Raw genomic sequence first — 18,091 nt, 5'->3', positions numbered from 1 at the left:
AGATGTATCGCATTAGTGGGTCTTTCAGGGCATTCAGATAGATTTAACATGGTGGGAGGTATTATCAAAACGATAAAAACCTCTCTGCACGACGCCAGACAACACTGATCAAATCCTCTTTTAACATACCTCCAGCGAATAACACTGTTTCCCAATGTTGTTTTTTAGTTTTCAGTTCTTGTTTTCACATAAATATTGTGCAGTTCATAACTGTGAAAAACATGATGTTGGAGGACTAATCTCATACTGTAAATGTTTTTGTCCGGACAAAATATCTAAATCAGTGCCATCTTTTAAATCCCTTCTTATTAAAACAGGACTTGCTTTAATGTAATGTTTTGTTTCTGATATTTCAGCTCTTTTACTAACCTTTTTTTGGTGTTTCTCTCTTTTTGGTGCTTTCATTTGGTCTTTTGTGGTTACAGATGTTGGAAGAATCAATTAATGTTATTTAAATACAAATTTTGTCCAACTGAGTTAGTTAAAATGGAGTTAAAGTCCATCAGGATACCATCAGGTATCGTCTCCTTTCCACATTTTTGTGTTAGTAAATAACATCATTTAATTTCTTCATTTTTTTTCATTTCAATAAAAAATGTATGTTTATTTTTTATAGATTGATTCCATAATAGCTGCTGTATATATACATTTTTTAAAATGAAATTCAAAAGGCACAAAAATTGAAAATTGTACATCTAAACAATTAAAATGAAAGGGAATGGAAAAGCTGCTTTATGTTCCTTAAAAACGAACCTGTCAGAACACATTTATTATTGAGGACCCAGACACCCCAACACCAAACATCCTGACCTGTGAAATGGAGATACATATTCATGCACAGCCGCCTGTGATCGCTTACAGATTTCACTGTGAACCCACAGCTAAACTCCGACTAATCACAGATCAAAGTGGCTTTACTGCACAAATCTCCCTGATAAACATATGCTTCTAATTCCAGCAGATCCCCTTTACCCACTCCCCCCTACCAGGTACTTAGAATCAAAACTACAGTAGTGTTAATAAAAATGTTTGTGGAGCTTAGCAGCGGGATGGAAATCGTGATAATTCACAACATATGGGGACGTTATTAATGAAGTGGAGCATGGGGTCGAGAGAAATATGTCAATATTTAGACAGAGCAGATGTAGAGAGATACTGCAGTGTGCAAAGTTTTACTCAAGTGGAAGTAAAAGTATTGCAGTAAAATGCATTCCTATAACAGTAAGAAGGAGCTTGTTTGAAATGTCAGTCAAAATAGTTTTAGACGCTAATTTCACTAAAAAAAAACAGCAGAAACTACTCCTCTGCTGCCACACTTAAAAGAGAAGACTGAGGCAAACGAATTTCATTAAAATGACTAATACATTTATTTCAAGACAAAAAAAAAAACATCTCAACACCATCCCAATGATGTTTGTGGCACTGAGAGGGTATTGTTATGTAAACAGTACAATGGGTCATTTTCAGGATTGTGTTTGGCAATATTGCTTAAAATTTAAAACCTTTCACCTGGAAAACTGCAGGGCTGCGACCAGGTCTGGACAACATGTCAGAAAGATGTGTATCCTGCATTTGTTTAACAGTTTGATTATATTTTCTGTAACTATAATCTCCCCACCCAATGGTAGCAATGCTGTTTCTAAGTACCCCCCTCACTGGTGGGAAAATATTAAATCCTTTTAAATCATTTTATGTAAAAACACATAATAAATATTTACATTGCCATTATCATACAGTACTACTGCTGACACTTCTTTAACAGGTTTCTCATTTGTAACAACAGGATGAAACATATGACACATATCTCATTAAATCACCAAAACAGATTCCTCTCAATGTGTCCTGAATACATACGATGAGAGCGAGGACAAACACACTCTGTGCAGCACAAAAGCACTTTGGATGACGAGAGAATCATCACCTAGAGTGGCGTTACGACTTCCAAGAACTATCTTCATTTCGTCCTTTTGGTGTCAAACTGAAGAGCCAGTTAGGAAGTCCACACCAGACAAATTTGAACCAGGTGACGGGGCAATTCTTCTTCTCTTTGGATATGAACATCTGCATGTTGAGTTTAATATTTTTCTATTCCCATGCTAGCCTCATGGGAACACTTTTTGACTGGCAAAGGCAGAAGTCTCTGAATGACAGATATTTCTGTATGTGTGTTTGTGGTTGTTCCTTGGCACATCTGGTCCTCTGGCTTCATTCTGGCGCTTGGTGTACCGCCGTCAACCAAACAGTAACAACAGGACGATGCAGGCCGAATTCACTATTATTAAAGGCACTGTGAAAACAAAACAAGGAACAAAAACAAAAAGTTAACAAAATGCAAAATACTCAACCTCTAAATACTATGGCTGGGTGTCAAACATCAGTACTTTTTGGGTACTGAGTGAAATGTGTCTCTGGCACAAAGCAAATAAAAAACTGTCAGGTACCAAAGGTTTGGTAAGTTTCCTGATTTAAATAATAATTCTGCTGACTTTGTACTGTACTTTATTTATGTAAAAGTTCCTCTGTGGCTGCTTTGTGTTAAGACAAAATGATGCACAAAGAAGGTACTGTTTTAGTATATGTCCCAAAAGCTCAGGCGTTCATTGACATCAGTGTTTCAAAGGATACCCAGCCCTGCTAAACATGACATTCACTCAACATTTCCTGTGATCTTAGACAATTTCATTTTTCTAGGGACATAAGGAAACTAGCTTCCCAACCTCTCATGACAGTCCGGACTGAGCGGATGAGATTGAGGACCTGGGCTTTAACTCCTGGATCATCCCCAAAACCTCCAACTCCCTGGTCCACACCCCAGCCGACTGGAGAAAACATGTAGGAGGACAAAAATATAGAAAGAAGAAAACAACCAGGAGGTAGCAATTTGTTAAAGCAGAAAAGAAAACATGACAGTAAATGTATGATTGTATTTATTTGTCACCCCTGAACACCCAGTTTTCTTCTTAATCTTCCCTTAAGTAGCATTAAAATTGGGAAAAAAAACAATAAATCGTCTTCCACACTGGATATTTCTCTCTGACTTAATGAACGAACGAGTTTTCTTCCAAAAAATCTCAACATGAGAGTCTAGTCTGTGTAGTACACAGGCTGCTGACGTTACACACCTAGCTAGCTGCTTTTAGCTTGCTATCCACCGTTATTTGAATAAAATGTACGATGTACGTTGTATAAAATATGGCAAAACACTTACTTTTGCTGAGAAACCTCTCCTCATGCAACACAGCGATTGCATTAGTGCATAGAATAGCGGTCTGAATGAGGGAGTAGAGTGTAAACGCCATGCTGGCAACTTCTTCTTCTCCTCCTCCTCCTTCTTCGTCTACGTCGCTCACCACTCCCAGAGATGCGGATGCCGTAAAGAGGCAGAGGAGGTCGTGCAACAAAAAGGAAGGACGTCCTTACGTTCACTACGAAGCGGTCAAGAAAAGAAGAAGATTCCCCCTTTTTTTCATAGAATTACGCTGTGGCCATGTCTAAATGTCTTTTTCCATACGATTTTTCATATTTATATATCTTAACATTGTTAACGGATATGTGCTGCTGTTTGACATCTCTTATGTTCCTTTATTTCTCAATTTGGCAGGAGGTCCACCCTGCAAGAGCCTATTCCTTATTGAGCTCTCCTGTCACAGCTGTTTCACTTTTGTTATCTAAAATGCACAAATTAGATCACTAATTATCAATATTTATGTGTTGTGACATTTATTCAACTCTCTCACCCTCAGAAGCAATCAAGACAGGCAGCCTACTCAACTAATTGTTGGTTGTAAAGGTTGTTCACCATCCAGGTTTTAGGTACATTTTTCACATGAGAAACAGAGAAACAAGTCTTCTACAAATTTACAAAATGAGCGGTGTTTTTGCACCTCTGTGTTTATATTCATCACAAACAGGAGAGCTGAAAACAAGCCTCTGGGTTTTAAGAGCATCGAATGATCAAAAGTGTAAACTATGTCCTTAAATTCAAATTAGGGATTTAAATAAAAACATGAGAATTGGCTAAAAGCGAATAGGCCGAATCATGAAACCAGTGAAACCACATTCTGGTTATTGTATAGACTTTTAATTTACACATAAATAGTAGAGAAACTACAAGAACATATTTAAATACATCTGCATTAACAGTTTATAATGATAACATTTCTCTCAGTAAATGACAGCTGTATCCATTCATTCATTTCATTATATAAACAAGGTGGGTGAGTTCTCATTTTTATTCTTTCTGACATACACTTGACTGCACCATCGTCATTATCATCATCATCTTGTCTCTTTCTGTTTCTTTTAACATTATGATAAATAATAATTTCACAATCAGGGTCTTAGGCCCTGATACTCAAATAAATAAATAAACAAACAAACACATAGATAGACAGACTGTGAGGTTCAGTATTCTCACGTATGACGTTTTATACAGTCCGTGAAATAATTTACAGGTAGATATACAACACTGGCAAACTTCAGTCTTTTGCTCCTCCTGGCCCTGATCACTCATCTGGAGAGCAAACAAGTACACAGAGTTGGCCTTTAAATGTCTATATTCACCATCTGATGACACCCAAACACATTTAGCTGATGGTGGCAATACCACCGTCACCTCTAGGGGGAAGTGAAGCCTGGAGGTTGATGGTTAGAAAATTTGGAAGGTAAAAAGTACCTTCAGGGGATCTTTCGGCAAAGCTTTCTCCAGCTGTTCCAAAAAGGTTTAATCAGATGAAGGAACATCTGCATTGAACATAATACTACTGTAGTTTTTTGTACATTCAGAACTCATTCCCAAATACTAAAACTATGGGTCCAAACTGTTCTGCCAGTGTACAGTTTGCATAAAGCGTAAACCCTTTTGTGATACCATCCTGTATTAATACTGTAGGTAGCCAAACCAGCAATACTTCATTAACCCCCCCCCCCCCCCCCTTTTTTGTTCTTCATGTGGCATATTCAAGTTAGGGACATCTAACAGACCAAACTTGGGTGCATCAAGTCACCACCAACATCTGAACCCTGAACCGAATCAATCATTTGTGTTAACAGGAAAGTTTGTTTCGGTCAATAAACACAACTGGACATGATAAGGAGAATCCCTTGGGGATCAGATCTTGCCAATAAATAAAGGTTGGTGTGTTTGTTTCTCTTCAGGGTCCCCATTTGGTGATACCACGGCAACAACAATAATAACAACAACAATCTTAATGCGAAGTCCGTCCTCATCCACAGTTTGGTGTATGTACAGTTGGGCCAGCAGCAATCAGAGTCATGGACAATAACACCCAGTCTTACTGTATCTATGACTCTCTCCTCTTGCTCTTCATCATTCAAGAGCTTGGAAACGTTCAGAGTCTTTCTGACAAAGTCTATAACTGCCTTCCTGGTGGTTTTCAACAGCCCTATAATTCACAAAAGACAAAAAAGGTTGTGGTTGCTTTGGTCCTGGTTGGGTAAAGCTTATAGTCTGACTGCCAGTGCAGCAATGAGGAAAGCGCAGGAGTCTTGACATCAGTCCCCTGATGTCACCAGTGTTTGCCCCCTTTCAGTCAGTTTAGGAAATAAACTGTGAAACCAGACAAAGTTTCAGTACAAGGCTATTAACAGGGGTTGTACTTGAGCTGCAGAGGCAGAAAGAAATGCTGTTCCAGTAAAACTTAGGAAATGTTTATATATATATACACTATATAGTGTCGTTTTCCTTTCTGTTTGAGTCTCTCTCCTATGTTTCTCTGTCAGTTTTCTGGTAACTGTTTTTTATTTTATTATTATTCTTGGGACATTGACAGAAATCCAGACAGCTTCTTCCTCTTACATGGGATTCTGTTGACTCAGCCTGTGAAGACAATAAATAAAAACCCAACATTAGTGTCTTGATCTGGTTTTGTGTTTTTCAAAGACTGATTGGTCGTAATACTTATAGTCTGTCACAATGGGTGACTGGTATTAAGGGTTAGCTAGTGGAGGCCACTGTGAAGTGAAATTTAACATGCTATCACTGTAGCTATCAGGTAACTGGACCAGGATGACCAACTGTGAAGCAAGTAACTGAATTTCACCATTTGCCATTAAATCACCACCTTAAGTCAAAGAAAACTAGTTTAATTTGTTTATCCCTGGTCTGGCTGTAAATAGCCTCCAAAAAGAAACATAATCTATTTCAAAGGCAATTAAACTTTGCTGAACTTACTCTGGCTGATTTGTGTTATAAATAATTAAATGTTTACATCCTGTCCATGTGACAACACATTTTTCTTTTATTAAGCTGAGTTATTAAATTAATGAAAAAACGGTCACCTTTTTGCTACTTGTTGAGATGGGAGCTGATCTTTTCTTTTCTGATGATGTTTGCGTAGGGAATCTGAAAGAAACAGAAGTTAGATACACATGTTAGATTAATCCTGAACAGACACATATGTACATATCTTTATAGATGCTGTACAATACAGTACAGTATATGGTCTTGATATAGCCTTGTAAACTTTGTGATAACCCTCGTAGTTGTTCAATGTCACACTTTTCACACAAAATTGTTTGGTTTACCAACACATATGACCTCCAAATAATTGTCCACCTGCCAAAAAGCCTGTAAGCATTTGACTTGTGTCAGGTGTTTAACTTCAGCCTTGATACCAAAGAGAGTTTTGAAATAATGTATTATGCGAGGTTTAATAACATTATTTTGTCCCAAAAATCTCTCAAAGTCTCAAAAACATTTTTTTCTATTTGTGTAAAGAAACAAGTTACTGTAAATAATATTAAGATTTCGTTATAGATTTAAAACGTGGAATAAACAATTCTGGGCAAGACGTGAGAAGTTTAGGTTTAAGTGTGATACTCAGCCAAAATATGATGCAGCAACATACATCTAAAATTTTGGCGTTCATTTAAATATCTGTGTGAAATGAATGTGTCATTACTCTCAGACAGATCCATCTGCTGCTTCTAGACACATTTGTCAATTTTGAATGTTTTACGTGTGCACTTCATTGTGCACGTGCATGCTTATAAATGAGCTTGAATGCCTTGTGCAGTCGTCTGCCTTTGTGGTTACATGAATGCAGCATGCTCTTGTGTGTGTGTGTGTGTGTGTGTGTGCGTAATTTGCGATCATGTGCAGACGAGCGTGTACAGTTGTTGCCTGTGTCAGAAAGCGAAGACAAACACCGTCTGTCAGCATGTCTGCCAGCTGCTCTGGTGATTGATGTGGACGGAAACAGTCAGACAGCTGCGGCGGAACTTCTCACCCATGAAAGACGAACTAGATGATTGGCTCTGTCGTTTGATGGACAAATAAGCCAAAGCAGCCGAAGTGTCCAGATGAGTCCTATCAATGGCTTTATTCATTCTTCATTTAATGTCTGCTTTAGTTTTAAGACGTGGCTTAGGGTTTCACATTTATGTCTACAGTCTACCGTAGTTGTAGTGTTAATTGAGTAGTTATTGTCACATTTCCTCATGCGTTTTTGAATTCTTCTTTTCCTGTTCAAACTGTGTAACTATATTTTGTTGAAAAGTGCTTCACAATTCTTAATTAGTCTTAATTATATCCCTTCTCAAAATCATTACTGAGAATGTTTTTCAAAGCGAACAGTTAGACTTTTTTTAAATTCATGTATCTATAAAAGGATACTTTATTTGCCATTCAAAGGCGTATCAGTGCTATTTATTTTCCATCAGTGTTCAACACTGATTGTATCATTAGTAGTCTTACCATCTGTAACTGTTGGACCATCTCTTCTCTGTAGGCGAGCTCTCGTTTCATCTGGTCTTGGAAATTATCTGAAATTAGCGTAAAAATCTATGATTAGACTGAGCAGTATTATCATTTGAGTAACTGATCAAGTGCAGTTATAAAAGACAGCTGATGAAGGATGAAGGAGACTAGGAGACCAGGGGAAAAGAGAGGTAGGTGGGAGGGGGGCAGGTACGGAGGAGAAAATAGAAACGAACTTAAGAAAAACACAGAAGGAGAAGTTGCCCTTCAGAGTATGAAAAGGGAAAGCAAAGTGAGGGAAAAAATGACTTACGGAAGACAGGAAATGGTGAGGTGCCCTTCAGAGCGTGAAACTCTTGCTCCAGTCTCCTCCTGAAGTCGATCTGCTCCAGCAGAACCTTCTGGAGCTCCTCTGCAGGAGCAGGAAGGAGGGGAGAGAAAGAGAAGAGGGGACAGTCTGTTAGAAATAAATGCAGTAAAATATATCATACTCTCAGTGGTCTGTATGCTAATTGGATTGAGCTAACAGATTCCTACAATGTTTACCTACAACCTGTGTTATTCAAATGAACAATCTTTACCTTTCTCCATGTTCTCAACGTCCTTCTTTAGCGGCACAGGAGAGGCAGCACCTTGGCTTTGATCGCCTGAAAACACAGAGAGACTTCATTTCAGACTTTTAGCCCATATATGCCACACTTAATGTCAGACACAGCTACAGAATATCAGTTACATTTGGCACAGAGAATAGTTGTCGTCCCTTTTTATTCTACCACAACGTCAGACAGTATATTTCATATGAAACACATATCAGACTCACATAATCTTAATCTTTCAAGTACTGATTTCCCATCAGTCTTGTCTGATTGTATCTTTATGTGCCCTCTTTTTAGTTTTGCATTAACTGTTCTCCATCACCTCATTATCTCTCTCACTGCCCTGTGAGTCTTTAGTGGAGTAATTCACTCCTTGACCTCTAGGTGTCAGTGTAAGTTTATGGTAACAATTTGACAGCACTGTAGCTGGAGATCTTTGCTGCATTCACTCCCTGACATGTTCAGTGTCTTTTCACTGTCATGTCATATTGCTTTCTATTAAGAAAACAAAAGAACACTACTTGCGTTCAGAAATTAGAGTAAATGAATTTAAAACTGAAGCGAAGGTCAGTGCTGAAACGTTAAAGTTTAAATGGCCATTCCACCAATTCTGCTCATAAAATGTCTAACTTGCAGGTTATTATGCTCTCAAACTGTTGCATTAAAATGTCAGCAATGTTATTTTATGGCAGGTGAATTGTTTTGACTAATACCGGTGGCTATGAAAACTGCATGAGGATAGACCGAACAACCGAAAATATATGTGAAACAGTATTGTCATAGTTATGCAGCATTTCATATGAAGCATATTTTGTCAGTCTATTTTTTTTAAGTCTTTCTTACTGCTGGAGGCAATCTACTTGTTGCTTTAAAACTTCACCATCTTCAAACATCTTCATCACATGCTGTTTTCAAATTGAACGGTTTGAAAGTTTCTGTATTGTTCTGCATGTATGAATGTGTTTGCGCTAACATCTGAATTGTGACAATGAGGCATTGTGCGCCTTAAATGAAGCGATCCAGCAAACTCGATATGTATGTTCTCCTCCAGTCATTTCATATCCCGGCTCCTTAAGCCCCCCTATGCCTCTCTCCCTCATTTAGAGCAGAGAGAGCTCTCCTCTCCTCTCTCCTCCTCTCCTCTCTCTCTCCTTTCCTCTCCTCTCTCTGTCTCATTTGACAAGCAAATTTGCAGACAGTGCCCGAGGATAACAACCTCGTTTGACAGTCAATTAACCGTGAATAGTCAAAGCCAAGGCGGTTTGCATTACATAAATGGAAAATTAGATTATTTTTTCTCCCTAGAAACAGAGGGAGAGTTTAAAGACAGTGGAGGGGGGCGGTGGGACTCCGAGGAATCAGGCCTTCTAATCACGTAGAGCTTCCCACCGCCCAGGGAGACGTTTGGCAATCAGGGGAAAGGTGGTCTCATTTAATTTGTTTCGTGTAATTTTTCGAAATACATTATACATTATGCGCAGGGATCATTACGGTGTGTGTGTGTAGGGGTTGAGGGAGTGGGGGGGTAGATATAAATGTTGGCACAGATGTCATAAAGCACTTTTAATGTCTTCCTGACAGATATAAAAAGGCAATAAACTGTGATCTTTTTCAAAAGGGAAAGGGTTTTTTGCGCTGAGGAAGGAAAAAAAGGCAATTATGTCGGCGAGGATATGGGTCTAGGATGGAGATTGCCAGCGCGGCTGCTTATCTCTGAGCTGATGTTTTCTTGTTGAACTATAACGGCCCCCCTAAGAGTAACAGCCCCGGCGACAACTCCAGAGCAGCCGTGGCAGAGCAGCGGCGGCAGCAGCAGCTTTCCACTGCTGTTTCATCTCTCTGTGTATTTATATGAATCCCTTAATTCAACATCTGAGAGGAGGAGGAGGAGGAGACTAAGGTGGATGAAGCTGAGGACTGAGGAGCTTTAAGTATTCTGAGTCTCATTTGTGTAATAAGACGAAATGTATGTAAAGTCATATAGTTTTCCATGTGAGAGTTTTTTTAATCAGCATTGTTTGTTTTATGTATGGAAATGTTCACACGTATTATTTTCATCCACACTGTGTGTGTTGAATTGTAACAAGAAACTGCCATTATATAATACAAATTTTATTAAACAATGTGTTCATTTTTGATTTGCCTTCCAACATCGATAATTCTGCAAATAAATGATATTCCTGCTCTGTAAATAAGTTGGTAGAGATTGCCGTTCTAATTTCATTCATAGTCAAAAGCTGCCTTTGAAAGTTGTCAGTGTTTTTATTTTAATTCCTGATGTAAATGTTTGATCATGATTCAGTCTGAAGTTCATAAAGACTTCAACATTGCTCTGCGATGTGAGCTTAAAATTACACAAGAGTAAAACCAAATGCAGAAACTAAATTAACCTTGCCATCCTAATAATTATACCTTTGGGAGTACGTGACATGCCATTTTCAAAAATTATTTTCATAAGTTATTTTCATTGATTAAGTTTATCATCTGCAGTTGCTCTGCAACCGCTTAGAAAACACGAGCGAGTTTTTGTACCTGAGCTTTCCCTCCAGTAGTCGGGCGCTGACGTCTCACTCTCTGGTACAAAGAAACTGTTCTGCTCTTTGTTTTCGTCTGAGAGAAAATGAGACAGAGAGACAGACAGGAAGAGAGTTTCAGTAAGGCCCATTGGTTGAGCTGGTTATCCGGACACATGGAGATAACTAAGTGTGCGCATGGTGTGTGTCCTTCTGTGCGTGTGTGTGTTTGTGAGCACGTCACCACAAAACACACACAAGACATTTTCTTCAGCGAAAGGGTCAGAGTGGGAGATGAGAGGAGCAAATGAAACGTCACAGGAATATGAGCCTCGCAGGGACGAAGAGACACTATAAAACCATTCACTCAGACACTAAATGAAACAAAGATGCTATAATACAACTGACACAGACGTCTGATGAAACAGATAGTGTGTAACAGTTTGCTGAAATAGGTTGTGTAATGCTACTTGATGAAACAGTGTAAAAACCTGTTCAAACATTTGATGAAACAAGACATAGTAAAACAACTGCAGGCTGAACGATGGGGTGTCAAGTAACTCATGCAAACAGCAGAGCGAGCAAAGTGATTTTTGTAGATTATATATGAAAGAGAAACTGTATTTTGTTTTTGCAAATGCTTAATAGTATATTATATATTTTAACCTTTAAGAGAACATTTTACATTTTAAAAAGGGTGATGGGAGCAACAGTATCGTGTTTGTAAGTATTATTTTATATTTTATCTTGTGTGTGATCTACTGGAACAGACTTTTTCACTTGTGCATCAGGAATATGAACAGATAAGGTTTAAAAACAAAAGATTAAAATGTCTGTGCTCACCAGAAATGCTGGAGTTGTCTTTGGTTGCGTACGCAGGTAGTCCTTCGTCTCTATTTTTGTGAACCTGGAAAAAACATATAGTCGGTTAGAATGTCACCTACCTGGTATGGATCTCATTGTTTAATTTCACAATGGGTTTCCTCTTTTATTTCAAGCACCAGCTATATTTTGTTGTTAAAAATCTGGATTTATGTTTTAATTTAACTCTTTAATTGGAAAATGTAATCTCCCTGGTTGGGGTTCTGCTTTAACATCAGCCAATGGTAGCATTCATTTGTAATGATCTCATTTGGAGAATATGGTTAAACCCTTTTTTCACTCTCTGTATCTGAAATCAGTGAGAAGTATCTGGAGTATGTTACTCAATGGATGATTAACTTTTGTTCTGGTTTAAAATGCTCCTCATAACTCTACCTCCCTCCTCCTCCTCCTCCTCCTCTCTCTCGGAGGCCTGGTTAATGTGGGAGTCGACAGGTTAAAGATTAGAATTGCCCTAACAGGCTGGGGTGACAGAGGGAGAACAAACACACCGTGGCCATTAAACAATCCACACCTGGGCCTATTAGCCAGGATCAGAGTGGGGTGACTGTTTCAATTCCTACAGGGAGAAACCAGCCTATCAATCTGCTTATGCAGATCACATCACCGCCTGACTGCAGCACCATTTAAATAATAATTAGCTGAAGTGGCCTGGGGGGATATTTACGTTTTTGTAAGCTGGGTCTTCTCTGTGAGGCGTGGTGGAGATGGAGAGAGGCAGGCTGGCAGGAGGAGAGGCAGGCAGGCTGGGGGACTCCTGCTGGATGGGGTCCGAGGAGGAGGGAGAGGAGGTGCTGGGATACCCAGCGCCACTCCCTCTCTGCTTCCCCCTCTCCTCTCCAGGACCGTCGCTCAGTGCAGGGAGGTACAGGTTGGTTTGAGTCTGTGGCAGCCTGTTTGTGAAGCTTCCCTCCTCCTCATCGTCCTCCTGCTTCGACGACTCCACATCCACCTCGCCCTCATCCTCGCTCTCCACTCCCTCCGCCTCTCCATCGCCTCCACTTTCACTTCCATAACTACAGCTGCTGCTGGGCGATAGCCGTTGGTGGCGGTCTGACCCGGCGCCCACGACCCCAAAGTCCTCATCTGTTGCTCCAGCGACTCCTCCACCGCTGCCGTGGAGCTTGGCGATGCTCTCGGCATCCTTAATGACAGGGCGGAAGGCTGAGCCATAGCTCGGCTTCCTGTTTTGCAGGGTTGAGGTGTCCAGGAGTTTGAGCCAGCCCTCTGATGTCACAGGGCGAAGGTCAGGGGTTACTGTTGTGCACTCTGGGTCAAACAGCCCAGTTCTGGGTGTGGTAGTCCCACTGCTGGGGGCAATGGTTGCGCTGACACTATTTCCATTGCCAGAAACAGCTCCAGGCTCGCTGGGGTCTGAGAGATCCAAAAAGGCCTGCCTGAGAGAGGGGTTGTCTGCCAGGGAGGAGAGGGCGCTGGGCTGAGGCTGGAGGTAGGTGGGGACAGGGATTCCTCCTGCCGCTCTTGGTGGCCAAAACATGCAGAAAGGAGGATAAAAAGTGTCTTTGCGGCTAGGCCATAAAAGACCCGACAGCCCTGCTCCTTTCTGCCCACCTGAAACATCACCGTCATCTTTTTTCTGCTGGCAGAGGCCGAATGCTGGGAAGGGGTATGGCGAGGGGAAGAGCGACGTGGGAGGGAACTTCTGCAACATGCCGAAGCCTTTGCTTGGGACAGGGATAACAGGGTAGCTACGTGGGGTCTTACGGGGAGACAGACTGCCTCCATCCAGATCATCCTCGTCTTCATAGCGGGCTCTTTTCTGAGCACCCAGGTCAGGTCCCATCATGTGAGGCACCACCGAACCTGGGAGAGTCTTCATAGGACCCATGGAGGAACAATGGGCTGAAGAGGGCAGCGCTCTCTTCCGGCTTCCTCCATTGAACATAGCTTTGACGTCTTCCCATGCGAAAATTAACTCATCAGGTGGGACTTTGTCACTGAGTTTGAGGTGTCGTCGCCAGGAGTTAAAGTTGGCAGCGTCGGGCTGGGTGTACTTGGCGTCTGGTGTGCGGTGGGAATGGAAAATGAACTTATTTGGGGAGAAGTACATGTTGCAGAAGGAGCACTTGATGCATTTGGCCCTGGAGCTGTTGTAGCGTGCTGGGATGAAGTTACCACGGCAACCCCAGGCGCACTCATGTGACACATCGAAGGCAAAGTTGTCGGGCAGTTTCGGCGGTGCATTCTCTCCCAGGAAAGACTTGCAGAGGCGCTCGGCTTCACGCTTGGTGATCATGCCACAGCGGCGTGACGAGATGGGCATGGCACCGGCCCGACGAAGAATCTCCAACTGAACCGGAGTGCACTGGACACAGGTGATGCCCAGCGCCACGCGACGATTATGGATCTCATTATAACTGTAGTTTTTGAGGAGTGTGTTGGAAATCTGTGCCAGGCAAAGTCTCTCATTGTTATCAATGACCAGCGATACAATTGGGACGCCGTACAGGATGACCTGGCCGACCTGATTGGGCTTGAGGGGTGAGGAAGAAGAGGACGGAGAGGGAGAGGATAAGGAAGAGGATGAGGAGTGGAGATGGGTGGGTCTGGGTGGAGTCAGGGGTTCCTGCTGGTAGGGGCCTGTTGAGCTCGTCATTATGATGTCATTAGGGCTCGAAAGAAGGGTTTTGTCCATACTTGGAGGAAAACTATTTGTAGAACAACCTGCATGTAAAGAAAGAAAGAAAGAAAGGTACACGTGTTGATTTTTTTTACCATAAAAAAAACTTTTTTAAAGTTTACACACACATGAAATAGCTATAATGACCTATAATATACAGTAATTCTACCACATAAGTGTGTCCAGAAATACTTTGATGATGTGTAGAATTTGTGAAAAAAAGGGGGAAATAATGAGTATATTGAAATATATTATTATTAATTAAATACATTTAAATTAAATGTATCTTCCCATTTTATAGACATTGTTTTTATTCTATTTTTTGTAAGGAACTGACTAAATTTGAAAATACTTCAGCATCACAACACACTAATTTAAAAGCTAGATTGCCATCATGCAATTGCTATCATCTGAACAACGCTTACAAAATTTTTGAGGACACAGAAAAATTGTAAACTGAATTAAGATACTGAATTATCATAGTTGTGTGAGCTTGGTTGACAGCAAATACAAATACAACAGTTTTTTTCATGTAGCTCATCTGCATTTAAAAAAAAAAAAATCAAATCAGTCAATTAATTTATTTTCCACAAAAAACACAACCTCAGTTGCATTTTGTAGCTCTCCATTCATAGCTCGAATGTAATGAGTGTGTTTGCCTGTGTGTTTCTAACAGCAGTTAGGCAACGAAGAAACTGTGAAAGAGAATTAAAACACTTCTAAAGTAATAACTACAATGAAAGTACAGTATTACCCTGTACAGTATTTACATTTCCGCACAAATAAAGGTTTAAATTCTGTGTTTTGATATGTTAAAATATTCTCTTATATTTAAGGTGTAACCTAAAAAGTCAACCCTTGACCACCTGTGTTAGATAAAAGGAAACACACACAGCACAGACAAAATGCTAAGGCAGTTTAGGTGTCAATTCTGGGCAACAATCAGACTGCAGTTTTGTTAATCTATTATGTCAACCTCTTTTTCTTATAAGAAATTTGGCTGTGGCACTTTGAGGTGGTGTGCCGCACTGCCTAGTCTAAGTCTAAATACTGTATCCCTTCATCTTTTATTAAAGTCGTTCTGTTTATCTAGATATATTTTTCAAAGCATTATCATGAAAATGGCACAAAAGTTACTGTGAAGAGCTATACATTTTCATGTGTTGGGTGACAGCAAAATATATTGTGTGGCTATTTTAACAAATTATACTGTAATGTTTTGAATGTAAAATACAAAGCACTTTTTTTTTTTACTTTGTAGTAAAAGTCTGCTCAGTAGTGAGCAAGTGATATTACTTTAAAATAAGCTGATATGTATATTTTAGAAGTTCATCTTTTACCTACACCAATATCAAACTCTTTTTTGTGCATCACATTTGCAATATGTTTTAAGAACATAAAACACACAACTTCTGAAAACAGAAAAAAAAAATGCTTTTTTCAGTGGTTTCAGGAAATGTTTGTTACAGCCAAACGAATAAATTCTTAATACATTTCTGACCAATTATTTACACATTAAATTCAAGGAAACATTAGTATAATAGCCAAATATAATACGGAATTACAAGGTGTTTACATGGGTTAAACAGGTATCGTTTTGAATTGGAACTATTTATTACAGCGCAATATTGTGTGGGCCGAACCACAAACTGTTTAAACAACTAACTGTAACTCAAGAGAAGAAGAAGAACGTGGCTTCAAATTACACAATATATTGAACTATTCCCATTTTTATACATTCAGTTCAGATTCATTTCCAGCAACAGTGGCCTATATGCCTTTATTAAACTCGCACGCTTACCAGTCAGCATTCATAACTTATCTATGGAACAACATGTAAATGTAGACTAAACGGTAAAGGTTTATTTATACGGTAACATCAATGCGATAATAATAATAATAATAATAATAATACGACACTAATTTACAGTAATTCTAAATTGTGATTAATGCAACGGAATGTGAGTTGTCCACACACATCTTCTCAATTCTTATAATAATCTGAAGCTTGTTTTCTGTCCCACACAGTTTTCGTTAAGTAGGTTCATCTTTACCAACATTTTAGCCAACTTTACAGCAGAAATGCTCGAGCAGTCCTTACCTCTGACTCCCGACAATAATCCCAAAACGGTCACAGCGTCAAAAAATATCCCCGTCACGAGAGAAATCGATTTATCCTACACACCTCTAAAAAACTCATTTTTAGCACGTAAACTATCCGACGTCACGGAATTATATCCGGGAAACACGTGGAATCGGTACCGGCTTTTGTCTCCAACTGTCTAGTGAGCTGCTCGTGAGATGTGAGTAAACTGCGACGCTCGCGCCGGCTTTATTCGCTTCTCAGAGACACCACGCGCCGTCCTAATCCGTCTCTCTCTCTCTCTCTCTCTCTCTCTCTCTCTCTCTCTCTCTCTCTCTCTCTGTGTCTCTCGACCACGCACCTGCCTTGGGTTTGATTGGCGTGCAGCGCGAGCTCAGCCCACCACCCAGGACAAACACACACACACCTTCAGACACACTTTATTCCACCTCTCCTTCACGCGCTGTGCTGCCCCGTCCAACTGAGCAGCCAAAATGACGTCTCGCCCCTCACATGCAGGGAGAAGTACCAAACTACCAGCGCGGACGGGCGGAGGGACGCACGAGCCTGGACTATACCCATACACCTTCGCGCGTGCACGAAATGACCCCCCTGAAGTCTCAGAGGAAGAAACTCTAAATAGCCGCCTACACTATAATGACAGCACAGCAGACTCTGCCCAGAGTGTAAGATTAGCATCATTTTAGTTGATTTTGCCCACTCACTATAATAGTGCGTTAATGAATATTAATTCTAAATTAATTTGACACTGCATGCGGCTCTACAACCAGTAATAACTACAGTACAAGCTGTCGCCATCAGATGGGTGTCTGCTGGTCGACTGCACATGCTGGGGGGGGGGGGGGGGGGGGGGGTCTTTGACATTTAATAGTTTGGGAAACCCTGGAATAAACAACAAAGGACTGTTGACTCTTGATACACAACCCCTGAGTTACGAATTAATTACCAACAAACTGATGTTAAAAGAGACTGCTGGCATTGGAAATGTGGCTTTTAAACACAGACACAGTGTGGAGTAAAACATTAGCCTGACCATAGGGGCCCAAGAAAGAAAAAGTAAAGGCTGAGACAGCAGACAGACAGACAGACAGACAGGCGGGCAGTCTGGGGATCAGAATAATGTCTGTCAGTACAGCTGAGTCCCACATTCAACCACGCTGAGAAGGCTTTTCGAAATACGACTCTCTATACATATGCAGGTTGTTCCCGGGAGATAAAAGCCAGCAGGAAGCATATAGTCTATATCCTCTGTTGTAACTGAGGGTGTGGGGGGGGGGTCCAGATCAGTGCTCTCTCTGGGGCCCCAGGAATTCCTAGCTACACCCCTGCTCTAAGCTTTTAAACCAGGCATGTTGCTCCTGCTGCTCAATTACTTCTTCCACTAAAAATATGCAGGCAAATTACAGATATGAAGGCACAGACCTAAATATGAAGTCTATAACCCAGATATTAGCTGCCTCATAGTCATCAGCAAATGTCTGAAGGATGCAAGAGGGGATCTCATTTAACTCTGCATGGGGATGCAGTGAAGTGGTGTCCCAAATACTGATTGTCCTTGTTAATTAAAACAACTTAATGAAGTTGTTTTCAGGACAAATTCTTCTGTGCTCCATACTTCATGTCTGGGATGTAGAA

The 18,091-nt window shown here is 40.5% G+C and overlaps 2 protein-coding genes across 2 annotated transcripts; both read right to left on the bottom strand.

Annotated features, from left to right (window-relative positions):
- Positions 1-1,343: 1,343 nt before the first annotated feature.
- On the bottom strand, positions 1,344-3,299 carry ier3ip1 (immediate early response 3 interacting protein 1). The gene is made up of 3 exons (XM_070924598.1): positions 3,209-3,299; positions 2,718-2,819; positions 1,344-2,287 (listed from the first exon to the last, which is right to left on the bottom strand). The coding sequence occupies exons 1-3, from the start codon at positions 3,297-3,299 to the stop codon at positions 2,232-2,234; spliced, it is 249 nt and encodes an 82-aa protein (XP_070780699.1). The 3' UTR covers positions 1,344-2,231.
- A 3,008-nt stretch (positions 3,300-6,307) lies between these two features.
- Positions 6,308-14,376, bottom strand: skor2 (SKI family transcriptional corepressor 2). Its single transcript, XM_070924934.1, has 7 exons — positions 12,379-14,376; positions 11,673-11,736; positions 10,849-10,926; positions 8,302-8,367; positions 8,034-8,132; positions 7,718-7,785; positions 6,308-6,364 (listed from the first exon to the last, which is right to left on the bottom strand). The coding sequence occupies exons 1-7, from the start codon at positions 14,365-14,367 to the stop codon at positions 6,308-6,310; spliced, it is 2,421 nt and encodes an 806-aa protein (XP_070781035.1). The 5' UTR covers positions 14,368-14,376.
- Between the last annotated feature and the right edge of the window lie 3,715 nt (positions 14,377-18,091).

This window comes from Enoplosus armatus, chromosome 18 (genome assembly GCF_043641665.1).
Source record: "Enoplosus armatus isolate fEnoArm2 chromosome 18, fEnoArm2.hap1, whole genome shotgun sequence".
Lineage (NCBI taxonomy): Eukaryota > Metazoa > Chordata > Actinopteri > Centrarchiformes > Enoplosidae > Enoplosus > Enoplosus armatus.
The sequence above is the reverse complement of the archived record's forward strand: the minus strand, read 5'-3'. Positions and strand labels throughout refer to the sequence as shown.

What these genes read in the sequence shown, in the direction of transcription:
- skor2 (XM_070924934.1), bottom strand. Translation starts at nt 14,367, where the DNA reads ATGGACAAAACCCTTCTTTCGAGCCCTAATGACATCATAATGACGAGC. An exon ending in CTCACCATTTCCTGTCTTCC is followed by an intron (nt 7,786 to 8,033) that starts GTAAGTCATTTT and finishes CGCTAATTTCAG; the next exon opens with ATAATTTCCAAGACCAGATG. An exon ending in TGGTCCAACAGTTACAGATG is followed by an intron (nt 6,365 to 7,717) that starts GTAAGACTACTA and finishes TGTTTCTTTCAG; the next exon opens with ATTCCCTACGCAAACATCAT.
- ier3ip1 (XM_070924598.1), bottom strand. Translation starts at nt 3,299, where the DNA reads ATGGCGTTTACACTCTACTCCCTCATTCAGACCGCTATTCTATGCACT. An exon ending in GGAGAGGTTTCTCAGCAAAA is followed by an intron (nt 2,820 to 3,208) that starts GTAAGTGTTTTG and finishes TGTTTTCTCCAG; the next exon opens with TCGGCTGGGGTGTGGACCAG. An exon ending in AGTCCGGACTGTCATGAGAG is followed by an intron (nt 2,288 to 2,717) that starts GTTGGGAAGCTA and finishes TTGTTTTCACAG; the next exon opens with TGCCTTTAATAATAGTGAAT.